The sequence below is a fragment of the Delphinus delphis genome, chromosome 2 (assembly GCF_949987515.2).
Source record: "Delphinus delphis chromosome 2, mDelDel1.2, whole genome shotgun sequence".
Lineage (NCBI taxonomy): Eukaryota > Metazoa > Chordata > Mammalia > Artiodactyla > Delphinidae > Delphinus > Delphinus delphis.
Window position 1 is genome coordinate 169742449 of NC_082684.1, and position 22955 is coordinate 169765403.

At 41.7% G+C, this 22955-nt stretch overlaps 1 protein-coding gene across 1 annotated transcript in view; it reads left to right on the forward strand.

Moving 5' to 3' along the window:
* Positions 1–1834: 1834 nt before the first annotated feature.
* The window catches only part of MCM10 (minichromosome maintenance 10 replication initiation factor), a 32577-nt gene continuing 11456 nt past the window's right edge, over positions 1835–22955 (forward strand). Inside the window, exons 1-12 of the mRNA XM_060006400.1 lie at positions 1835–1841; positions 6771–7112; positions 7917–8021; positions 8166–8303; positions 9951–10122; positions 12132–12297; positions 13995–14162; positions 15398–15514; positions 18168–18367; positions 19799–19899; positions 21109–21219; positions 21307–21424. Of these exons, the coding sequence (XP_059862383.1) occupies positions 1835–1841; positions 6771–7112; positions 7917–8021; positions 8166–8303; positions 9951–10122; positions 12132–12297; positions 13995–14162; positions 15398–15514; positions 18168–18367; positions 19799–19899; positions 21109–21219; positions 21307–21424 (1745 nt within the window). The remainder of the gene's footprint in view (positions 1842–6770; positions 7113–7916; positions 8022–8165; positions 8304–9950; positions 10123–12131; positions 12298–13994; positions 14163–15397; positions 15515–18167; positions 18368–19798; positions 19900–21108; positions 21220–21306; positions 21425–22955) is intronic.

A 22955-nucleotide genomic window follows, 5' to 3' on the forward strand; every position in this document is an offset into this window, starting at 1 on the left:
CGAGCGCGGGGCCGGGCGCGGGGGTGGGCGCTGAGTGCTGAGCGGCGGAGGTTCCGGGGCTGGGGGATTGCGGGCAGTTTCGAAATGCACCGAGAGGTGCCAGGTGTTCGGCCGTCCAGGCTATTTAAGGGTCCAGTTTTTTCTTTTTAAAGGTAACCTTTTAAGACGCTTGCTAAACGGGTGCCGTCTGTACTGTGTCTTATTCATTCATTCATTTGTTCAAATTGATGATTTGCTAATAGTTACTGAATGCGTCACCCATCACTTCAGCCTTCGTGAAGTTTACACTTTAAAGTGGCTAACAGGTAACAGACAGGTACACCATAGTGGAATGTGCAATAAAGTCATGAAAAGGAGGAGGTGAGAGGGTTCCAGGGGCCTGGTCAGATAGGGTGGTCTGGAAAGGCTTAGAAAAGTGGAGAGTTAAGCAGAGACTGAGGGATGAGAAGGAACTAGGGGAGAGCTTTTCAAAGAACCTGAGGCCCCAAAGCACTTGTGTGTTCAAGAAGTTGAAAGCAGGCTAGTCTGGCTGGAGCATCCTCCGTGGGGGGGGGGGGGGGGGGGGGCGGAGTGGTTTCAGAAGAAACTGAGGAAGTGGAAGTAGGCGGGAGAGAGAGTAGACATTGCCTCGCAGGAACTTTTGTAAATTTTGTTCTAAGGGCAATGGAAAAACCATTAAAGAAATTTTATCAAGGGAATGCTGCCATCTGACTTAACGTTCCTAAAAGACTACTAAGGAAAGAAAAGATTACTGTAGCTTTTGTACAGAGGATAAATTACAGAGACAGGGAGACCAATACAGGAAGCTAACACGGTAGTCCAGGCAAAAGATTGATGGTGGCTTGGACTAGGCTCTTTGGCAGTGAAATTGGGGAGAAGTAAAAGATTTGAGCAATATACTGGAGATAGAACCCCTAGCACTTGTCGGATGGTCCTAGGTGTGAGGGTGAGGAAGGGTGCGTGGGTTTGTTCGGGGGAAAACAGGGTTGGTTATACAAATAAACAAGAACAGTTTGCTCCTACCTAGCTCTCAGGAAGCTTACAATCCCGCAGATTCCCCAGTAGACAACACAGTGCAGGGTCCATAGAACCTGCATGATGGGTCCATAGAAATGTTTGTTGAATAAATGAAAAGAAAGCACCATAATTAATATTTGACATCGGACTTAGCATGGTCATATATATTATAGGGCCCATGTAAGTTAAGCAGTAGCCTAGAAAAATTTATATTTTCTTCTTGCAGTTCTAAAAACCATTTTAAATGAAAAAAGGAAAGTGCACAGAATTATATGACTTTATCCTAATTAACTATGCCAACTATTCCTCTGAGCTTTGCTAACTAGTACTGAATGGAAATCTTGATGTGACTAAGGCTGCAACTAAGCAGAACCACACAATAGGCTCTTATGGACAATGTAGATCTCAGATGTGTTACAAGAAATATAACATAATAGCCCTACTATTTAGACCAGCCTTCATAATACCTGTTCACAATTTGTCTCATCTGTGTAACCTAATATCAAACAAACTATACCTCAACCAAGTTTCTGTAACCATAGATTGGAGACAAGAAAAGGAACTGCTTCCATACTAGGAGGCAGATGGTGTTGGTGGTGGGGTGAGAAATAGCCAGAGTCTGGATGAATTCTGAGCTCAAGCCCCTACAATTTGTAGGCTTCTGGGTTTGCTGGATACACGTGCGATGTGAGAGAGAAGACTCAAGGGTGTCTTTTCTTACGTTCATTTCACACAGCCAAGGTCCTGCATCTCCTGCCGTCTCCTGGGCACCTGATCCTGCCGCACAGCTCTCCATCTCCACTGTTCTCTTGACAGCATGGATGGTGAGTCCTAGCCGTTTTCTCAGTTCCTCTTTGTTTCATGGAAAATCACTCTTGTGTTCATGGGCTTGTTGTTACTTATTCCACTTATAAAATAGTGAAAATCGCTGCCCTCCCCTCAAGCACTGTCTGAGTGTTTCGAAAGAAATCTCACTTCAGTCAGTGAATGTTATTTGTTTTAATCAGGTGAGATTTCTGTTCCTGACAGCACTGATTGTCTTTCATAATAACGGTAGTTGACATGTACTTACAATATGCCAAGCACTGCTCGGAGATCTTACGTATACAGTTGGCCTTCCATATCTGCGGATTCAACCAACTGCACATAGAAAACATTCGAGAAAAAAAATCCAGAAAGTACCAAAAAACAAAACTTGAATTTGCTGAGAGCCGGCAAGTATTTACATAGCATTTTCATTGTATTAGGTATTACAAATCACCTAGAGGTGATTTAAAGTGTACGGGAGGATGTGCATAGCTTATGTGCAAATACTACGCTGTTTTATATAAGGGACTTGAGCATCTGTGGATTTTGGTATCCATGCGGGATCCTGGAACACATGCCCTGTGGATACCAGAGATGACTGTATTAACTGATTTTACCCTCACAGCAACTATTTTATAGACCGGAAGACAGATGTCTGAGTGACTTGTCACAAGTGAAACTGTCAGAGGCAGGGATTTGAACCCAGGCAGCCCACGTCGGAGTTCACATTTGATATTGAAATCTGTTGAAATGGTTTCAGTCTAGCTCTCACTTAAATTCTTATAGTGCTTTTAAATTTTGTTCATCTTGCAGGGATGTGTGCAAAATATTTACCTAGCAAAGTGATGTTGCTCTAATTAGCAGAGCTTAGCCTGAGAGCAGCACAAAAATGATTGTGCTGGCTGTGAAGAGACCCTAACAAGTAAAATGCATTATTTTTCTGGTTGTGTAATTTTGTTTATTATTTTTCAAAATTTTTATTGGGGTATAGTTGATGTACAGTGTTGTGTTAGTTTCAGGTGTACTCTGGCTGGTAATTTTAAAGCCCAACTTTGTTACACTTTGACTTTTAAAAAAATTAAAACCAAATGTTGAAATTCATCGCACTGTGATAATATGTGAGATTGATTGTACCATTGGTATAATGATAGTTTCCTATTTCTTAAAATCACCAAATTACCTACAGAGCCATTGATGTAATACAAAGTGTAACTTTTTGCTGTGAGGTGGTCATGAGAAGAAGTGGTGAATGGGTCCATGTTCTCTCAGAAATCACTGTATCTAAAAAAAGTCTCATTTGGCTGGCATGGCTTTACAATTTGGTCCAGTACAGACGAAATCAAAAAGTTTCCTGGTGCTAGGTGCTGTTGAACAACATCCATGTTTACTTGCTAGTAGAGAGAGCAAGATAATAAAAAAACAAGTAGGGAAATATCAGGTAGTTGGTAAGATGGAAGGCGCTGGAACGAGCTTGGATGCTGAGAGGAATGCGCCAGGAGACAGGGAAGAACCGGTGATGTGGGAGAGAGCTGGTGATTGTCACCCGAAGTCCTGGAGAAGCTGAAAGTGGGAACCAGTGTCTAAATGGAGAAATGGGCCAGAAATAGGACTCGACACTTCATGTATCATCGCTGGAGGAAAAGCAGAGCATACAGGTTCAGGTTTGGTAGTGAAAGATGATGAAGTCTGATTGCTTCTATGTTTTTTCCTATAAAATACGAAACAACATCAGTCAGCCAAGATTAAAGTGGGAGGAGAGGGCATCAGAGGTTTAAGGAGAGACGTGTGAAGGAGTTAGAGAACAGGAAAGCAAGTGTATCAGGGAAGTGTGAGGATTTTTAAGCAGTATTGACTGCCCGTTTGTTATTGGCGGGTGTATATTTAAAGTTAAACCAGTCATGGTGCTGGGTCTTTGTTCAGGAAAGTTCACCAGGTGGAGTGCAGGCAGGGAGGTGGTGGCCTCTCGGATTTCATCAGGGTTAAGAACCATGAGGGCAAGAGAGACAAGCAGGGGAGTTAAGAAGCTTTAGAAGGCAGTGATTATAATGATAGAACATGGATCCAAAGTGAGGAGATGGGGTATGAGGGTGGTAAAAACACTGTAGGAGGGTCGATGGATTTGGACATCTTTTTTTTTTTTTAACTTTTATTGGAGAATAGTTGATTTATAATGTTGTTTAGTTTCAGGTATACTGCAAAGTGAATCAGTTAAACATATATCCACTCTTTTTATTTTTTTTTTCTTAAGATTCTTTTCCCATATAGGCCATTACAGAATATTGAGTAGAGTTCCCTGTACTATACAGCAAGTTCTTATTAGTTATCTATTTTATATATAGCAACGTGTATATGTCAGTCCCAATCTCCCAATTTATCCCTCCACCCACCCCCATTATCCCTGGCAACCATAAGATGAGGGGAGGACAGGACCATTGAAGGTGAGGTCAGGAAACAGAGACAAAGGCATTGGCTGGATCATCCTTGTGCAGGTTGTAGTGACTGAGAATGGTGACAGCAGTAGAGATGGAGGGGAAGAGGGAGGCATCCAAAGGGAAATCAGTCGGTGACAGCAACCAGGAGGGGATCTTGATGAAAAAAATCTTCTGTCATGAACTGTGGCTTGAAGAAAGTTAAGAGGGGGCTTCCCTGGTGGCGCAGTGGTTGAGAGTCCGCCTGCCGATGCAGGGGACACGGGTTCGTGCCCCGGTCCGGGAAGATCCCACATGCCGCAGAGCGGCTGCGCCCGTGAGCCATGGCCGCTGAGCCTGCGCGTCCAGAGCCTGTGCTCTGCAACGGGAGAGGCCGCAACAGTGAGAGGCCCGCGTACTGCAAAAAAAATAAATAAATAAATAAAAAGTTAAGAGTTTCCAGAGTGAACAGGGATAAGCAAAGAAGACATCAGAACCCTGGAGTTGATCTCCAGATATCTATTGCATGCTTAGTGCGTGCTGGACACCGTTCCAGCATTTGCAGTGTGGATGATTAAAGAACTTCCACTCAAGAGGGTCACAGGGCAGCCAGATTTTTGTTGTAAGAGCAACTGAAGATATAGGAAATGGGCTGGTAGTAGATTCTGTTGGGTCCAGAGAGCAGATTCCAGGAGTTTGGGAGCAAGGATGGTGGAAGATGGAGTAGTATAACTTGGAGAAGACAGATGATTTGGGGTGGTGACCGAGGTAAACTGGGATGGAAGGCATCACGGGATCAGCCCTGGTCCTCATGAAAAGATGGGTTCAAGGCCCAGAGTGTGGAGCCACTAGGCAACCTTTTTCACCTGTGGCTCCCAGTGGTGTGGGCCCAGGCCTCTTCCAGGGTGTGCTCTTTACAGCAGCTTGGAACGGGAGAGAGAGGAGGGCCTCTTGGCTCCGTTTGGGGGTGTGGTGATCTCAGCTGGCGCCTAGGGAGTCTCATGGGCTCTTCTCTCTTGCTGCACCCTGCTGTCTTGGAGTCTTTGTTGACTAAGCAATTCAGACTAATCGTTAGGCAACCCCTGACTTTAAGCTTTAGACTCTTTCATCAGATTCTAGGCCTTGAGTTTGGCTATTGGCTCATTTCCTTCTGGTAAGGGAGCATAGAGCAGTGGAAAGGATATTGGTTTACTGATCTAGAGATCTCCATCCTAACCCAGGCTCCTGTGCTGACCTGTTTCACCATGTGATCCTGAACAGACCCTTAACCTTTCTAGGTTTCAGCCCCTGTCTTTCGAGCGAGGGGGTGCATCACATATTCTTAATGATTTTGCTTTAAATGCCTTTGATTTTATAAAGGAATCATGCCCAAATAGGGGAAAAAATGAGCAAACAAAATAAACAGATAAATCAAGAAAGAAGAAATCCAACTGGCCAGTAAACATAAGCAGTTCTCTACCTCACCAGTAATCCTGGAAATGCCAATCAAAGCAGCAAGCTACCTTTTAAAATCATTCATCAGATTAGCAGAACATCTTAGATGATGTACCAGATGTTGGTGAGGTAGTAGGGAGAAACTCTCACAAATGTACAGGAAGGTAGATACATGCTTGCAGCCTAGTTTGTAGTGGGAAAAAATTAGAACTAGCCCGTTTATTGGAAAATGGCCTTTATTGGAAAATGGGTGAGTAAAACGTGATACAGTCTTACCGTGGAATACTATACAGCAGTTGAAAGAAATAAACTACAACTATATTTTGATTTGGATGAATCTTACATGCAATGTTGAATGAAACCAGGATAGGAATAACACGTACAGTATGAAATAATCTATATAAATATTTTTAAAGCAACCGAATACTATGTTAATGAATACTTATATATTTATGTTAAAAGTATGAAGAATGGCCTCGAGTGATATAGCAAAATTATGACAGTGATTGCAATGGGGCCTGGAGCCAGCCAGTGGTAAGGAGTTGGGACAAGATTTGACGTGATAAACCTTTTAAACTTTTTTTTTCCCCAACCATTTAATGTACAAGCTAAAAGCAAACATGATAAAATGTTAGTGATGGCTAATTCTGGGTGACAGGATATGAATACATTTAATATAATGCTTTGTAACTTTCTATAGTTTTTAAAAATTGCTCAGACGATTAAAAAGTGAGGGAATATGTCCATCTAGAACCTAAATGTATACTTAGCATGTTTTTCAGTTATTCCCTTGTGGGTTGAATTTCGTTTGCAGGAAGTGTCTGATTAGCTGAAGTAGCACAGGTAAACAGGTCTAGCCCAGTGGCTGCCCCACGGTGGTCACTAAGCAGATACTGGCTCCTGCTTTCTTAGCCCAGTGCCCTCCAAGAAGCACTTGGGGAGAGGAGAGGTAGAAACAAGAACAATACTTACACCAGGCAAAATGGTGAATCTGCCGAGTCATTTTAACTGCCTTATGAATGTTGAATGTTTTAACTCTGCTTGTCAACGGCTGTTTTTCACAGGTAGGCTTTCTTTCTTTGCTTTTTCTTCTTTTTCCCATAGTGGAGGAGGATGATTTGTCTCTGCTGACCGCACTGCTGGAGGAGAATGAGTCGGCCTTGGACTGTAATTCAGAAGAGAGTCAGCCCTTGACCCAGCAAGATGGTGAACCTGATGCATTCGATGAGCTCTTTGATGCTGACGGTGATGGTGAATCTTACACAGAGGAGGCTGATGAGGGTGAAGTGGAAAAGGCTGAAGACCAAAAGGTGAATTTGGATGCTCTCTTTGGAGACATGGATGACTTACCAGATGAGGAAGAAGCTCCTACATCGCGATCAACGCACAGCAGGGTCCTCCCTGGTCCTGCCCCCAGTCAAGGGAAAACGAATCAGGAACTGCAAGGTGCCCTACTACTTGCTTTCTCTAATTCCTTTACAGTAGCCCTGATGCAGACCGCCCGTCTTACAGCTTTCCTCAAAGTAGCTGCCGAGTCAGGGGTAGAGATGAAGGACTTTGCCAAGGACATTGGACGAGTTAGTGGAGCGAGCATTTAAAGCCAGCATCGGAGGGTACAGAGGCCCCCTTATATCAGGGTCAGCCAGGTGTGACTGATCCTTCGCAGAATGGCTCTAACATTTCTCACGCTCGTTACAGAAAAATAATACTTCAGGATTTAGCAAAGGGGGCCAGGGACAAGACTACAAAGCAGCTACACGTTCTACTTCAGCAGAAGACCATTTCTGAACACTCACATTGAGGACTGCCATTTCCTTATTCCTGGCGTCTTTCTTATATATTTTTAAATTACAGTAAAATTCTGCTCTAATCAATGGGCTATTTCTTCTAATACAGGAGCCAGCATTTATTATATTAATTATGGTACTTGATTTACGAAATAAATATAATCATTTCTTGACTTAAGAAACTGTCAACCATGGACATGTATCTGTGATTATCTGTCAGTAGTACAAATTCATAACCAGCTTTGGTATTAGAGATTTGATTACTGGAAATAATCATGTTTCTTTCTCTGAGGGGACCCCTTCGAAGTGCAAAAGTTAATTGTGAGTTTTCGGTATGTGATTCTATTGTGGGTCTCAAGGTTGTGGAGGTGATGGGTGGACATCAAAAATCATTTCAGCACTTTCATCATGTATACTATTTCCTCTGGTCTGGTTCTTAAATCAATATATTTTTCTTCCCTAGATGAATTAAGGAAGTTGCAAGAGCAAATGAAGTCCTTACAAGAACAGCTGAAACTAACTACAATTAAACAGCCTGCAAGTCCAGCCCGTCTGCATAAAACCCCAGGTAATCAGACTAATTCTAAGGATAGTATGCATTTCTCTTACGAAGAAATTATAACATTACTTCTGCATCCAACTCCTGGTAAAACGGTTTTTGAGCCCCTTTCTAAATTTTCTTCACTAATTTCTTTTACTTTTAATCGAGTAGATAAGTCTCCACGTCCCCCTCTTAAGGAGAAGAAAGTTCAGAGAATTCAGGAGTCGTCGCGCTTTTCTGCAGAGCTTGATGTCCCTACTCTACCAAAACCCAAGCGCGTGGCTCGGACACCCAAAGTTTCACCTGCAGGTGTAGTACTTGAGGCCTCCCTGGTTTCTCACTGCTTGGGTTCTGTTTGCAATATATTTTGGCAACGTCATGTGTGTGTGTGTGTGTGTGTGTGTGTGTGTGTGTGTTTTGGTGTATCTTACCTGCCCATTGAGAAAAGTAAGCTTCCTGGGAATGGAAACCATATGCTATACTTCCTAATCTTTCTCTACATCTCAAAGTGCTTAGAAAATCCTTAGGTAGAGAATAGATATTTAACTAAATGCTTAGTGGATTCAATATTTTTTTAGCTCTTATAGTCCTATAGTTGACTTGAATTATAGTCAGGTATAACCACTGGGTTGAGTTTTTATGCTAGCAATCCAGAGATTTAATCTTCAGACTGTGAGACTGATCCCCTTATAAAATGATCAAGTTTTATTTGAAGCCAGGTTGTTTTAAACCAGAAGGTCCATTCTTTAGAAAAGACTTCTTTGCCAGGAGTATAGAATGGTACTCAAAATCCTATTTCAGCACGTACATATATACACACAAAATAAAATGAAAAGGATTTATAAGCTCTATGTATTGGTTTTGTCGTACTGCCTTTTTGCCCAAAGTGATTCTTTGGAAGATCTAAGACAAAATGGTCTGGAGATAACATAGTTTAGAGTAAGCAACATTTTATTGATCACATGTTCAGAGAGGCCCTTTTCATTACAATATGATACATATGGCTCAATAGGACGGAATACCTGTAGGCTCCTAGTGTTCGTATTTATTTGACAAAAATTATATATTCCATGTATCCACTTATTAATAGTGTTTATCCCCTTAGGACCTTTGGTATATTACTAAGCTGTTTTATTAGGCAATGTCCAAAGTTAGGTTTTGAAGGGATGGGTCAAGGGCATGGTTTCTGGAGATTCTAAAGTTCTAGGGTTGTCCTGGCCCCTGGCTTGCGAGAAGTGATCCAAAGTCGCTTTGAAGGTAAACAACAATCTTACTTAAGAGAGAGAGAGATTGTATTAAGGAGAGTACCCAAGCTTTCTGACCCTCAGGAGCATTATCAGATGCTTCTAAAATATGAGAAGTAACCATGTCAGAATACCCTGGGCCCCCTAATTACGCCCCCCCCAAGTAAAATGGGATTGAAATGAAATGAAACAAGAGATAAGAAAACAAAGGGGAGCTAACTTTGGATGTTTTTCAGGTAGAATTTGACCCTGTGCATACATCTCCACTAATTACTGATTTCTGTAGGAGGTCTCTACCTCCCTTATGGAATCTTCTGCAGTGCTCTGTATATGGTGAATACTCAGTAAATGGCTTTGCCCAGAGGAACAGTGTTTTAGAGCAGCACTGCTGCAGCAGCCACTGGCTACATGTGGCTAAGTAGATTAAACTAGGCATCATTTCCTTAGCTACACCAGTCAGTTTCAAGTGGTCAGTGTCCACCTGTGGCTGGTGGCCGCCACACTGGACAGCGGCGCTATAAAACATTTTCATACACGGCAAGCTCTTTGGACCACACTGCAGATCTGGGGGTAGTACAGAAATGGTCCTGTGGGCTTGCTTTGTTCTCTCAAGATTTGATTATTGCATATGTTGATTAAAAAAAGAAGCAATTCCATTTAATGTTTAGTTATCAGTGTGGTTTTCTTTTTAATTTTTATGTTCATTTTTTAGAGCCCCAAAGCTCATCTTTCAAGATGACAAGTGCACCTTCCCAACCACTCCGAACAACTCCTGGGAACAAACCTGGTGGGATGACGAGGGATCAGAGTGCAGGGACCCCCAGGAGCTCTGGGGAAACAACTCAGACAGTCTCCGTGGAAGCCTTCTCCGGCCTGAGGCTCAGGTCAGTAACTGTAACGGGCCTCTCACTCTGCTCATAGGACCCACTAGATGCCTCTTCCTCCTTCCTAGGGACCTGGCATTCCAGAAATAGTGTGTTTGTACCGCAGATCCGCATAAGACCTACAGCTCTTGAACTTGACCGTACTAGCCATCAGCACTGGGTTTGAACCATATATTTACATATGAATGAGGAAAACTTTCTCTTGCTTGTGTAAAGAATAAAAGATATATGTTCATAAAAAGAGGTCAGTAAATAATAAGTACTGTATTTAACCAGAAACTGATGGAAACAGTGATAGAGACTATTTTTAAACACCTAAAGGTATATACAGTTTAACCAGGATAGTAGTATCTTCTTACAGTTGATGTTAAGAGAAATAGCTGTGCTCTTTTTCTTCCTGATAACTTTTAAGGCCAATTTATACTCTGTGTATCTGTTCCATGGAGAAATTAAGATATTCAGTTAAAATAGGAATAAATCCCAGGATCAGTTCAGGAAAAAGCGGACTTTTAAACCTTCTGTGCTCTGCATCACTACTGCCTTGCATCTCCATTATTACTGCTCTTGAAGCCCAAGGCAGAGCAGTAACCCTTAACTCTGAAACCTGATTGCCTTTAGTACTGTCTAGCTGAGTAGCCAGGTGCAACCCCTCTAGAAGACCTGAGCTGTCAATCAAAAATAAAACTGCTAAGCTCTTAAATAGTTTATTATTAAGCAGGGGGAGAACAAGTGACTGCTAACATGCAGTAGAAGTTTATTGTAAAGACTCTGTACTCTCCAAAATTGGGGGGAAGATCAGTATCTTAATTACATTTGAGACAGTGTCGGAGGGACAGAATACAGTAAAAGCTCATTGAGGGGGGTCAGGGTTCTTTTTCAAGGTAAACATGGCCCTCCTGAGATGATACTGCCTTTCCCAGTTGAAACTCCCTACAGATAATGAAAGACGTTGCTGATGTGAGCGTGCTGAACGTTTGAACTGTATGGAAGTAGATGAAGTTGAAACACTCAGCCAAAGCTTCTGAGGGGCCTACAAATTTAGCGGATTGCAGAATTGTTTGAGTCTCTGTAATTGTTCTACTTGAACCACAGAACCTAGAAATACTCCGAAGGATCACTGCCTGATAGTAACCTATTAACTTACAGAAATAAGGCAAAGAAAGGATTTCTTCACCTATGTCACTGTTTCCCTCCTGAATATTCTTCATTGTTCAGAGGTAGCTCTTGTACTTTCTATTCTAGAAGCCTTCTGAAAGAGTCAGAAAGCATGTTTTTTCCTGTTTTCTCTTGTCCTTGAATATGTAATATGATCAAACATGGAACAGATGTTAATATTCTACTAGAGAAAAACAATTTGCAAATTCATGAGTTTTTAGCCACTCATTAGGAAAAAGAATATATTAATTGAAGCTAGGTTCAAAGCTTTTATTTATTATGTGAAAAGGTTGGCTTAAAGAAAACTAATTAGAAATAGTAGAACTTCTGAAATTCTTACAGAATTGATGGAATTGAAATATCTTATTTACTTTTTTCATGATTTTGTATTAAAGTCAAGAGATTATTTTTAAAAGGATATTATAACTTTATATTAGAATTCATAAGAACTTAAAGAATTTGTGATCTTTATTTTCTACAGAGGTCCCAGTTCTAGATCCAAGGAAAAGCAAACCTAGCTTTTAAAATTATCTCTCTCTATCTCTCTTTTTTTTTTTTTTTCCCGCACTGTGCACCATGTGGGATCTTAGTTCCCTGACCAGAGATCAAACCCGTACCCCCTGCAGTGGAAGCACAGAGTCTTAACCACTGGACCGCCAGGGAAGTCCCAATATTATCTCATTTTTATCTGCTGTAAAAATATGTGCCTTGTCCATTACTACATAACTACACCTCCCTGAAAACAGGTGCTTTAGAGATTTCTGCCAACTACATCTGTGCTAACCAATTTGCTACAGTGCCAGATAATCTCTTCTTAGAATAGTAATCTACCAATCGCTGGTTTCTTGACCCAGGAAGCCTCGAGTATCCTCCACAGAAATGAACAAGAAAATGACTGGCCGAAGACTGATCAGACTATCTCAGCTCAAGGAAAAGATGGCAAGTGAGAAGTTGGAAGAAATAGACTGGGTGACATTTGGGGTCATATTGAAGAAAATCACTCCACAGAGTTCTAACAGCGTAAGCCATTTTATTGATTTCTCAGCTGTTTCATCACAGATTGACAGTGGGGACTCATATGTTCTTGATTTGCTACCCAGAGGCCATCAGTATTTCATTTTGAAGTCATTGCTAATAAGTTCCCAAGTTGCCACACCATCGTTGGGTTGGTACCCGAGGGGGAGATGTGTAAGGAGGGCCTTACACATCTGGTTGTACAGGCTTCTTGGGCTTTTTACTGTCCATGTCATTCTTTCTTATGTCACTTGTCATTGTTTGTTGATGCATGTAGATGCCCCTATGACACTGCAGTCCCTTTTGTGCAAGGGAAGCAGGTCCTCAGAGAGGCTGAGTTCACAGATCCTTTGGAAGCTTTACTAGGTGTAAGATGTCAATTGCAACAGTCCTGAAATTGCTGACTTGTGCCAGTACAGTATGGTATATTTAATTTGATGGATATTGCAAAAGATGTAGCAAGTTTTAAAATAACAGTTGACTGAGGCATAACAGGAAAATTATTTTATGGCCTGACAAGTCAGAAAACCTGGGTGCTAAGCCTCGTTCTCCACTTAGCAGGAGTTGTGGCCTTAGGGTGGCCCTGAATCTTTCTTTGAGGACCTCCATTTCCTTACCTGTAAAATGAAGGAACTGGCTTTTGATTCAAAGGCTCTCTCTAAAATACTGCAAGTAATCTTGCTCAAAACTAATTCATTCTCCAGTTTAGATCTTGGCCAACCTTAGATTTTTTTATGAGCTCTGACACGAGGGCTTGAGTTTCAGATTCTGAATCCTGCTCTAGCCCTGTTCTATCTCGCTGAATGTGAACAAGTCTGGTTTTCATTTGGTTAAGTTCCTAATTGCATCACTACTGGCTATAATGACATGGAAATAATAGGTGTGAAATTTTTCTGAACTCCTCTGTACAAATCCTTGGGAGAATAATTAGAATACTTGAGTCTAGGCGATAGCTCACCATAACCTGTAACCATGCCCACTCTGGGCTGCCTCTGAAATAGCTTGATTCAATGTTGTGTGAATTATTTTGTTTAAAAAAAAAATCTGTAAACATGGAAGATGTTCATATTATAAATGGGCAGCATTTTGAGTTGCACTTCTTGATATGTCATAGTATTTCCAAAATTTTACAGTTAAATACAACTAGTTTTCTTTAAATGATGCTTTTTTCTTCTAAGCTAAGCAGAGATTTAGAAACATTAAGCTGAAACCTCCTTATTAATATTAATAACATAATCAGTGATAAATAATATTTACAAAATTTATATTAGTAAGTTCTTTTTTTATTGAAGTATAGTTGATTTACAATGTTGTGTTAGTTTTTGGTATACAGCAAAGTGATCCAGTTATACATATATATATTCTTTTCCATTATGGTTTATTACAGGATATTGAATATAGTTCCCTGTGCTATACAGTAGTGGTCCTTGTTGTTTAAATATTTTATATATCATAGTTTGTATCTGCTAGTAACAAGTTTGCTATTGGCTTGCCTTTCTTCACCTTCATTTCTAAAATGAGAAGAGTCATACCAAAACCTAGAGAAAGGATTAATTTATAATTAACAGACATTCTGATGATTACATATTCAGGGTGGGTTATACTTAGATATTTTTCCACAGTAGAACACTCGAACAGTAAATGGAGACATTGTAACCCATTGTTCAAAATTTATTAAAAATAAGAATAAATGTTTGCTCCAGGGGAAAACATTTAGCATCTGGCGGCTGAATGATCTTCGTGACCTGACGCGGTACGTGTCACTGTTCCTCTTTGGAGAGGTTCACAAAGAACTGTGGAAGACTGAACAGGGTACTGTCGTAGGGCTGCTCAACGCGAACCCCATGAAGCCCAAGGATGGTTCAGAGGAGGTAAGACTCTGTTTCCATGATTTTTTTTTTTTTTTTGGTCTTTATAACTTAGCTGAGTTCTATCAAAAACATTTATATTGGTCTACCTCCAGGTAATAAGTCAAGCTTTTATATTCTTTTGTCTCCATTAAACTGTTTTTTTGTTTATTCATCTACCCCTCACCCACCAATATTCTGAATTTCAGACTACTCTGGAGTATTTCATAACAACTTCTTTCATTATATCTTTTCAAGTTCGTTCCAAGGTTCCTGTAATTCTTTCAACTCTTGGGCTCAGGTTCCCTTAGATCTCCCATGAATTTCCATGATGGCATTGAGAAGCCAAGGGTTTATAGTTGAGGGAACTGTGTTCCATTTGTTAGTACAATCATAGCTGCAGCTTGTGAATTTTCATTTTTAAAGTGAATTTTCATCTTCTCAAGCATCATTAGAGTTTGGATACTACCTACTGATTCTCTAGTAAATTGCAAACTTAGATACAGTATGAATAGCAACAGTTTCTCCACTCAAGCCAGCAAGAAGCTACTGCTTCTGTTGTAGGCAGATTATTATATCACGAGGAGTGAGAGACTAAGTTATTTCATTCCTTGCTTTCACAGAGAAGGGCAGCAAGTCTTCATTTATTTGTTAAGAAGGTGTTTGGCTACAAATAACAGAAGAACTTCGCTACAGTTTCTTTTTCATAGTAAACCCTGGGGTTTGTTTTTCTTATATAGTAAAAAATCCAGACATAGGCAGTGTGGTGATGCCAGGGCTGGTGTCCATGAGTCTCTCAGCCTTTTCCTCTTAGTCACAAGATGGCCGTGAAGCTCTAGCCATCATATTTCCATTCAAGGCAGGAAGTGAGCCAGGCTCCTTGCTCTGCTTTTAAAGGAAAGCAGAAGCTTTCCCAGCTACCTTCCCTGCTGACTCCTGCTGAGTGGAGTCACATGACCACCACTAGCTACAAAGAATGCTGGGAAAACTGGGAACTGGATCCATCATCTAAGGCTGAGCATTTGGATTCTGATAGCAAAGACACGGGAGAAAATAGATAGTGGGTGGAGAACTAAATGTGTCTTCTACACCTCCCATTTCTACAGCTGCCTTATGGAACACTGGCTTCAAATTCCAGTGCACTGATAAAAAGGATAAAAAGCTTCTTAACTCACGCCAACTGTTGTTATATCCATTCTTGCTGTTGAAAGGCCGTACCTTTGTCTGCTTTTAGCTCCAACTCCCCGTTTTTTCTACAGGTGTGCTTATCTATTGATCATCCTCAAAAGGTCTTAATTATGGGGGAAGCTCTTGACCTGGGAACCTGTAAAGCAAAGAAGAAGAATGGAGAACCGTGTACACAGACTGTGAATTTGGTAGGTTTCAGCTTTGTTGGGGTGGTTTTTGCTAAAGACAGAAACTAATAGGAATAAATTATAGGTACTTTACCTGTAATGACCTGTTTGGAACTGAGTTTCCTACATAACAGGAAGCATCAAAGTGAGAAAATTGAATGTGTGGTTAATAATGGCCAGTTTACAAAGCTGAGGGTGGGGGAAAGATTTAACCTCTTAGGAAAGTGATCTTTTATTGCTAGCTGACTAGGAGGTATAAGAAAGATAGAATTTTAATTTGCCCTCAATTCTTTCTAGTGGTGGAGATTAAACACTAATGATGAAATATACCGAAACCTTATTTTAGTCAATACTTAACTCTATTATACCTTTTCTTAGAGCTTTCTTTTTAAAAAAATAAATAAAAGCTTTATTGAGATAGAATTCACATACCAGACAATTCACAATTCTAAAGTGCACAATTTAGTAACTTTTAATATATTCAGAGAGTTGTGCAACCATCACCACTATGTAATTTCAGAACATTTTCAGGACCCTTCCAAAAAACCCATGTCCATTAGCAGTCATTCCCCACTCTTCTCTCTCCCCAAGCCCTGGCAACCACTAATCTACTTTCTGTCTCTATAGATTTGCCTATTCTGGACATTTCATACAATGGAATTGTATAATATGCGCCTTTTGTGTCTGGCTTCTTTCACTTAGCATAATGCTTTTAAGATTCATCTGTGCTATATCCATGCTACAAAGCCATTTATTAGCGCTTCATTCCTTTTTATGGTTGAATAATATTTCATTGATGACCACACTCTTTTTATCCATTCATTGGTTGATGGACGTTTGGGTTGTTTCGCATTTGACTGTTACGGGCAATGCTGCTGTGAACATTCACGTACAGGTTTTTGTGTGGATGTCCATTTTCAGTTCCCTCGGGTATATATAAGCCTAGGATGGAATTGCTGGGTCTTATGGTAACTCTATGCTTAGGCTTTTGAGGAAACACCAAACTGGTTTGCAAAGTGACTTTTACATTCTCCCCAGCAGTATTGTAAGTGTTCTAGTTCCTCCACGTCCCGGCCAGCACTTGTTATTGTCTGTCTTTGACTGCAGCCATCCCAGTGGATACTATCCATCTAAGTGGTACTTCTTAGAGCTCTTTGAAAGGATTAAATGACAGATTTTGGTTTCATCTCTTTTTGTTTCCCTCATTCTTGTCTAACAGATGAACTAGTGAGCAGGACATAGGAAGGAGGGAGATGGTTGGAAAAAGAGGTCTCAGGGGGAGTACTTGACAAATCACTTAAAACGCCACTGCCACCATCTCTGAGGTTCACCCAATAGGGTAATACTTCGGAGTTTCTCTTTGTTTCTTTCACTGAAAGGGTAGCATTCGTCCAAGAGTCAACCAGAGAAACAGAAAACCTCACTAGAAACTGATTTTGTTTTATTTTTAACTTTTATTGAGGTAAAATTCACATTATGTATAATTGACGATTTAAAAATGTACACGTCAGTAATATTTAGTGTGTTCGCTTTGTTGTGCAACCACCAGCTTCTTCTAACTTCCAAACCTTTTCTTCACCCCATAAAAACACACCCTACCTATTAAGTAATCACTTGCCTGGTGACCTGTAATCTGCTTTCTGTCTCTAGATATATGCCCTAAAAGGAATCATACAACATGGGACCTTTGTGTCTGACTTCTTTCGCTTAGCATAACCTTTTATTTTATTTCCTTTTTTTTAAATAAATTTATTTATTTTATTTTTGGCTGCGTTGGGTCTTCGTTGCTGCGCGTGGGCTTTCTCTAGTTGCAGCGAGCAGGGGCTACTCTTCGTTGTGGTGCACGGGCTTCTCATTGCGGTGGCTTCTCTTGTTGTGGAGCACGGGCTCTAGGTGCGTGGCTTCAGTAGTTGCAGCACGCGGGCTCAGTATTTGTGGCTCTTGGGCTCTAGAGCGCAGGCTCAGTAGTTGAGGCACACAGGCTTAGTTGCTCCGCGGCATGTGGGATCGTCCCGGACCAGGGCTCGAATCCATGTCCCCTGCACTGGCAGACGGATTCTTAACCACTGCGCCACCAGGGAAGTCCCTAGCATAACCTTTTCAAGGTTCATCCTAGAAGCTGATTTTACTTCCATTGTAGAAAGAGGGCAAAGGCGGTGAATGATGCCACTTTTTCACCCAAGTAGTGTGTTCAGAGGAGTTTAGGGGAAGAACTTCTCCCACCAACCCTGCTTTTTGTTTTTAATTTTTATTGGCGTAGAGTTGATTTACAGTGTTGTGTTGGTTTCGGGTGTACAGCAAAGTGAATCAGTTATACATATATCAGTACATATATCCACTGTTTTTAGATTCTTTTCCCGTATAGGCCCTTACAGAGTATTAAGTAGAGTTCCCTGTGCTCTACAGCAGGTTCTTATAGTTATGTATTTTATATGTAGTAGTGTGTATATGTCAGTCCCAATCTCCCAATTCATCCCCGCCCCCCCATCCTTACCTAGGAAAAGAACTTCAAGTTGCTGCTTAGCTGTGCATCAAGAATGGTCTCAGAGGTCAGCAGGGAGGCTTCTTCTCGCAGAACAGCTCTCTGTGAGACTGGGAGAAAGGATCTGTGTCTCTTAACGTTGTCCCCGGCCTGTCTCCCTAATGCTGATGCAGCCGCTCTTCCTTTTTACAGAATGACTGTGAATACTGTCAGTATCACATCCAGGCCCAGTACAAGAGGCTCAGCGCCAGGCGAGCAGACCTGCAGTCCACCTTCTCCGGCGGCCGAATTCCAAAGAAGTTTGCCCGCAAAGGCATCAGCCTGAAAGAAAGGCTGTGTCAGGATGGTTTTTACTACGGAGGAGTTTCTTCAGCCTCGTATGCAGCCTCAATGTGAGACATTCTCAGGGCTTCCTTGGGGTCAGCGGTCTTGCTTGTCTTCTTTTAAGAGTAAAAAGAGTGGTTGTACGTTTCTATCCCGGTCCTGGAAGACTTGTACAGGTTTTATCTTTCATAGCGTGCTGCCTGGAACAAGACGGCTGAGGGCCTCTTTCGTTCCTGGGAAGAGAGGAAAACACTCAGAAGGCGGGGAAGCTAAGTCAGGTCATGGTGGTCTTTAACAGGGAACCCACACTTCCTCTTTGGCTTCTAATGTGAATAGTGCTGCTTTGTCAGGGCTGATGGGCCGTTAAAAGTGTTAATCATAGTGTTGACATACTTGAAATCATTTCCCTGACTACTATTAGTGCGAGGTTGCCCACCTCGTGGAACCCACATTTAATTTAGTGAATGAATATGCAGAGAAGCCTCACGGGGGAGGGGGCGCTGCTGAGGCTGGCATGCGTGGCCTCCCCTCTGGGGATCTCATTCTCTCCCTGGAGTCCCTGAGTAGATGATGGATGGCCTCGTCCCTGTTCTCTAGAAAGTACATCTGAGGATGCGGCAGGTGGGGACCTGGCTCAAGGGAGCTACACTTGGTCCAAGAACGAAACAGATTTTGTCCTCGATCCAACAGAAATTGGGCTAGAGGACTCTCACTTCCTGTATATTTTGTGATATCAAGCACATTTTTATGATTTAAAATAATTTCTGTATTTTACCAAATTGCAAAAAGCAACACACATGTTATTTTTAAAAAATGTATGTACAGTTTAGCCAGAAGGAGACAGTAAAAACCATCTATAATCCCACCACCTAGATAACTGTTAGTTTTGGTATATATGGTTCTAGGGGTCCTTTTTTCTCAAATGTATAACGTTTTAATAGTATAAAATGAGATCATAATATACCTATACTTTGCCAACGTTCTTTTTTCTCACATAAAATAATGAATTTTACTTTGTGGAACATTCACTTATGGCATTATTTTTAGTGGCTACATGGTGTTCTTTTACATGGCTCTGTGATAATTTAAATAAGTCTCCATGGATAAACATTTATAGCATTTCCAACTTTTAACAATACAAACAAAGCTTCCGTTAATATCCTAAATTTTTGCATAGGTCTTAGGTAAATCCTAGACTACTTGGTGAGTCCTAGTCTACTTGATCAAAGTGATGGCATATTTTTTATTTCTCTTGCCAACTTGCTCTTCCAGAACGGCCTTCAATCAAATTTGTAGGTCGCCTGTTGTTTTATATCTGTGACATAATGCACGCACCAGTTAGGCTGTAGGGCCATGGTATTAAGAAAGTCTACTTACATGGTGATTTGAGAAACGTTGACAGTTTGTAATAAATGACTACTTCTGCGCCTTCTTTACCTCACAGAGCATTGAAGTTCAGTGATTTTCCTTTTTTGAGGGGGTGACTCTTGTCATTTCAGTGCAGCTGCTGTCGCACCTAAAAAGAAGATTCAAACCACTCTGACTAATCTGGTGGTTAAGGGCACAGACTTGATCCTTCAGGAAACTCAACAAAAACTCGGTAACTTTGTTTCTAGATACTATTTTTCTTTCTCAGGTTTAAACGTGTAGCCTTCAGGATTGAAACTGGTTAGATCCTAACACTAAGTTATACTTGGTGAGTGATGTGGCCTCAGCAGAACGAACCAAGCTTGGTTGGCAGCATCTTAAGAAAAAACAGCATATTAATCTTAGCTGTGTCTTAGCTTTTTAAAATGTCTTGATGGGGACTTCCCTGGTGGTGCAGTGGTTAAGAATCTGCCTGCCAATGCAGGGGACACAGGTTTGTTCCCTGGTCCAGGAAGACCCCATGTGCCGCGGAGCAACTAAGCCCGTGTGCCACAACTACTGAGCCTGCGCTCTAGAGCCCGTGCACCACAACTACTGAAGCCCCCACACCTAGAGCCCGTGCTCCACAACAAGAGAAGCCACCGCAATGAGAAGCCTGCACACCGCAACGAAGATTAGCCCCCGCTCACTGCAACTAGAGAAAGCCAGTGTGCAACGAAGACCCAGTGCAGCCAAAAAAATAAATAATAAAATAAAATGTCTTGATGTATCTGAGTCTAACTCTTTTTTTTTTTTTTTTTTTTTTTTATTTTGCGGTACGCGGGCCTCTCACTGTTGTGGCCTCTCCCGTTTGCGGAGCACAGGCTCTGGACGCGCAGGCTCAGCGGCCATGGCTCACGGGCCCAGCCGCTGCGCGGCACGTGGGATCTTCCCGGACCGGGGCACGAACCCGTGTCCTCTGCATCGGCAGGCGGACTCTCAACCACTGCACCACCAGGGAAGCCCTGAGTCTAACTCTTAGTGTCCAGCACTAGAATCAGTAGTATCAGGTTCCTAGTCAAACTTGTCGGTTATCTTTCATTAAAACAGGTCTAGGTTGGAGAATGCCACCTCCACCCTGTCCTTGGGGCTCTGTTCATAACAGTGGTCCAGGTCTAGCATGGATCCTTATGCATAGTGCATATTCCAGGAATAGTGTATGAAATGACCCTGCAGGTATTAGTATTCTAATCATTTTTCAAAAATAAGATACATTTGTCTTACCCTTGCAGTCCTACTCGTCTGAGGTTAGAGGTGAAAGATTCTCTTTTCTCTTGATATTCCATCTACTTCATTTACAAATAACTAAAGTTATGAAAGCAGAGTTTAAAAAGGGATAAGTCACACAACATAAAATACTCTGAATTTTGAATCCTCTAATGCTGATATTTGTATATTCCAGGAGTACGCCAGAAGAGCTTGTCTTGCTCTGAGGAATTCAGGGAACTGATGGACTTGCCTACAGCTGGAGCCAGAAACTTGAAACATCATTTAGCCAAAGTCAAGTCATCAGGTAGAGTCAGCCTGTACCTGCTCTAGTGTCTGCGCGTGGGTCCCCACAGCCTCTCAGAACCCCCTCAGCCTGTGCCTTGTGTTTCAGGGATCATGGGGAGCCCGAAACCTGCTTTCCAGTCTATCTCGGCATCAGCCTTCTTGAAGCAACAGAAGCAGCATATGTTAGAGTTGCGGAAAAAGAAATCAGAAGAAATACAGAAACGGTAGGAGTCACAGATTTAATGTTCCCTGTTTAGGTAGCTCATCTCAGGAATTCTGAGGATGTCTTAATAGATTTCAAAAGTGTGACTTTGGATTTGGGGTGGTTGGCTACCTTTTTAACTTTGGAAGTTTTTAAAAAATTAATTTTAACATAACCTTTAAAATTATAAAGCATTTAAAATTATGTATTTCTGACTTATGCTAGTAAATCCTGAGACCTGGTGGTACAGGCTGCAGTAATTAATATCACTGTGGAAACGAGAAAGGAGTAACATATAAAGACAGTTTTGTGAAAAGGGAAAGTAGGTGTTGAGCTGTTTGGTGCCCATTTCTCAGTTTTGCCACAGTTCGGTTTTTAATTACAGGCTGGGCCAATGCGTAGATTCTGCATTTGTTCAGGTCAGTGATAAAAATGAGGCACTGAGAATGGAGAGTCATTTCAGAGGCAAAAGCAAGTGGAGATGGGTGTGGAAGGTAAACAAATCAAAGACTTGAACTCAAGTTATGCAGTGGTAGTAAGAGCTACTGCTTACAGTCACCCAGCATGCGCTGAGCCACCCTGCTTTACACTGTACACACATCTCATTGGGCCTTACCATAATCTGCGAGGTGTTATTAGCCTTGTTTTATGGCTGATGTAACTGAAGACCAGAGTTAGTAAGTGGTGGAGCCAAGTTTGAACTCACACCTACCTGTTCTACTCCAGTGTTGAACCATTATGCTGTCCCAGATCTAGGCTCCTGTAGGGTACCTAGTTCCATGCAAAAGGACACCTATTACGAGTCAGGAGGAAATGCTTTGGAAAAATAAGAGAATGGATTTGGCCTCAGGCAGGTTAGTTTGAGGTGCTGGTGGGATATCTATAGAGGTATTCATCAGGGGCCTACAGGTGACGTAAATGTATATATATGGACATAAAAATGTATATGGAGTTGTGAACCTTGTAGGGAGTAGAAAGCACCCGTCAGTTTAAAGGCATTAGTCTGAAGTTTTTCAGAATTTTGCTGGGCAAACAAAACATACCTTTGGGCAGGATCTGCTAGGCAATTTGCAAACTCAGCCTAGAGCCTACAGAAGTGGGGATGTGGTAGGGGAGAGAAGACTGGCCCAGGATTACCTGGTACTACTAGTCCCGGGCCTCTCACTTATGAGCAGTTGGCTCTTGGGCCTCAATTTCTTTATCCCTACAATGAGAGGTTTGGCCTAGATGATTTCTGACCTTTGTTGTTTTTTTTGTTTTTTTTTTGTTTGTTTGTTTGTTTTTTGTTGCGGTACGTGGGCCTCTCACTGTTGTGGCATCCCCCATTGCGGAGCACAGGCTCCAGACGCACAGGCTCAGCGGCCATGGCTCACGGGCCCAGCCGCTTCGCGGCATGCGGGATCTTCCCGGACCGGGGCACGAACCTGTGTCCCCTGCATCAGCAGGCGGACTCTCAATCACTGCGCCACCAGGGAAGCCCCCCTTTGTTGTTTTTAAATAGTCCTTAAAGCCATATATAAAATAATCACTGTGTGAATTATAGCACCTTTCTG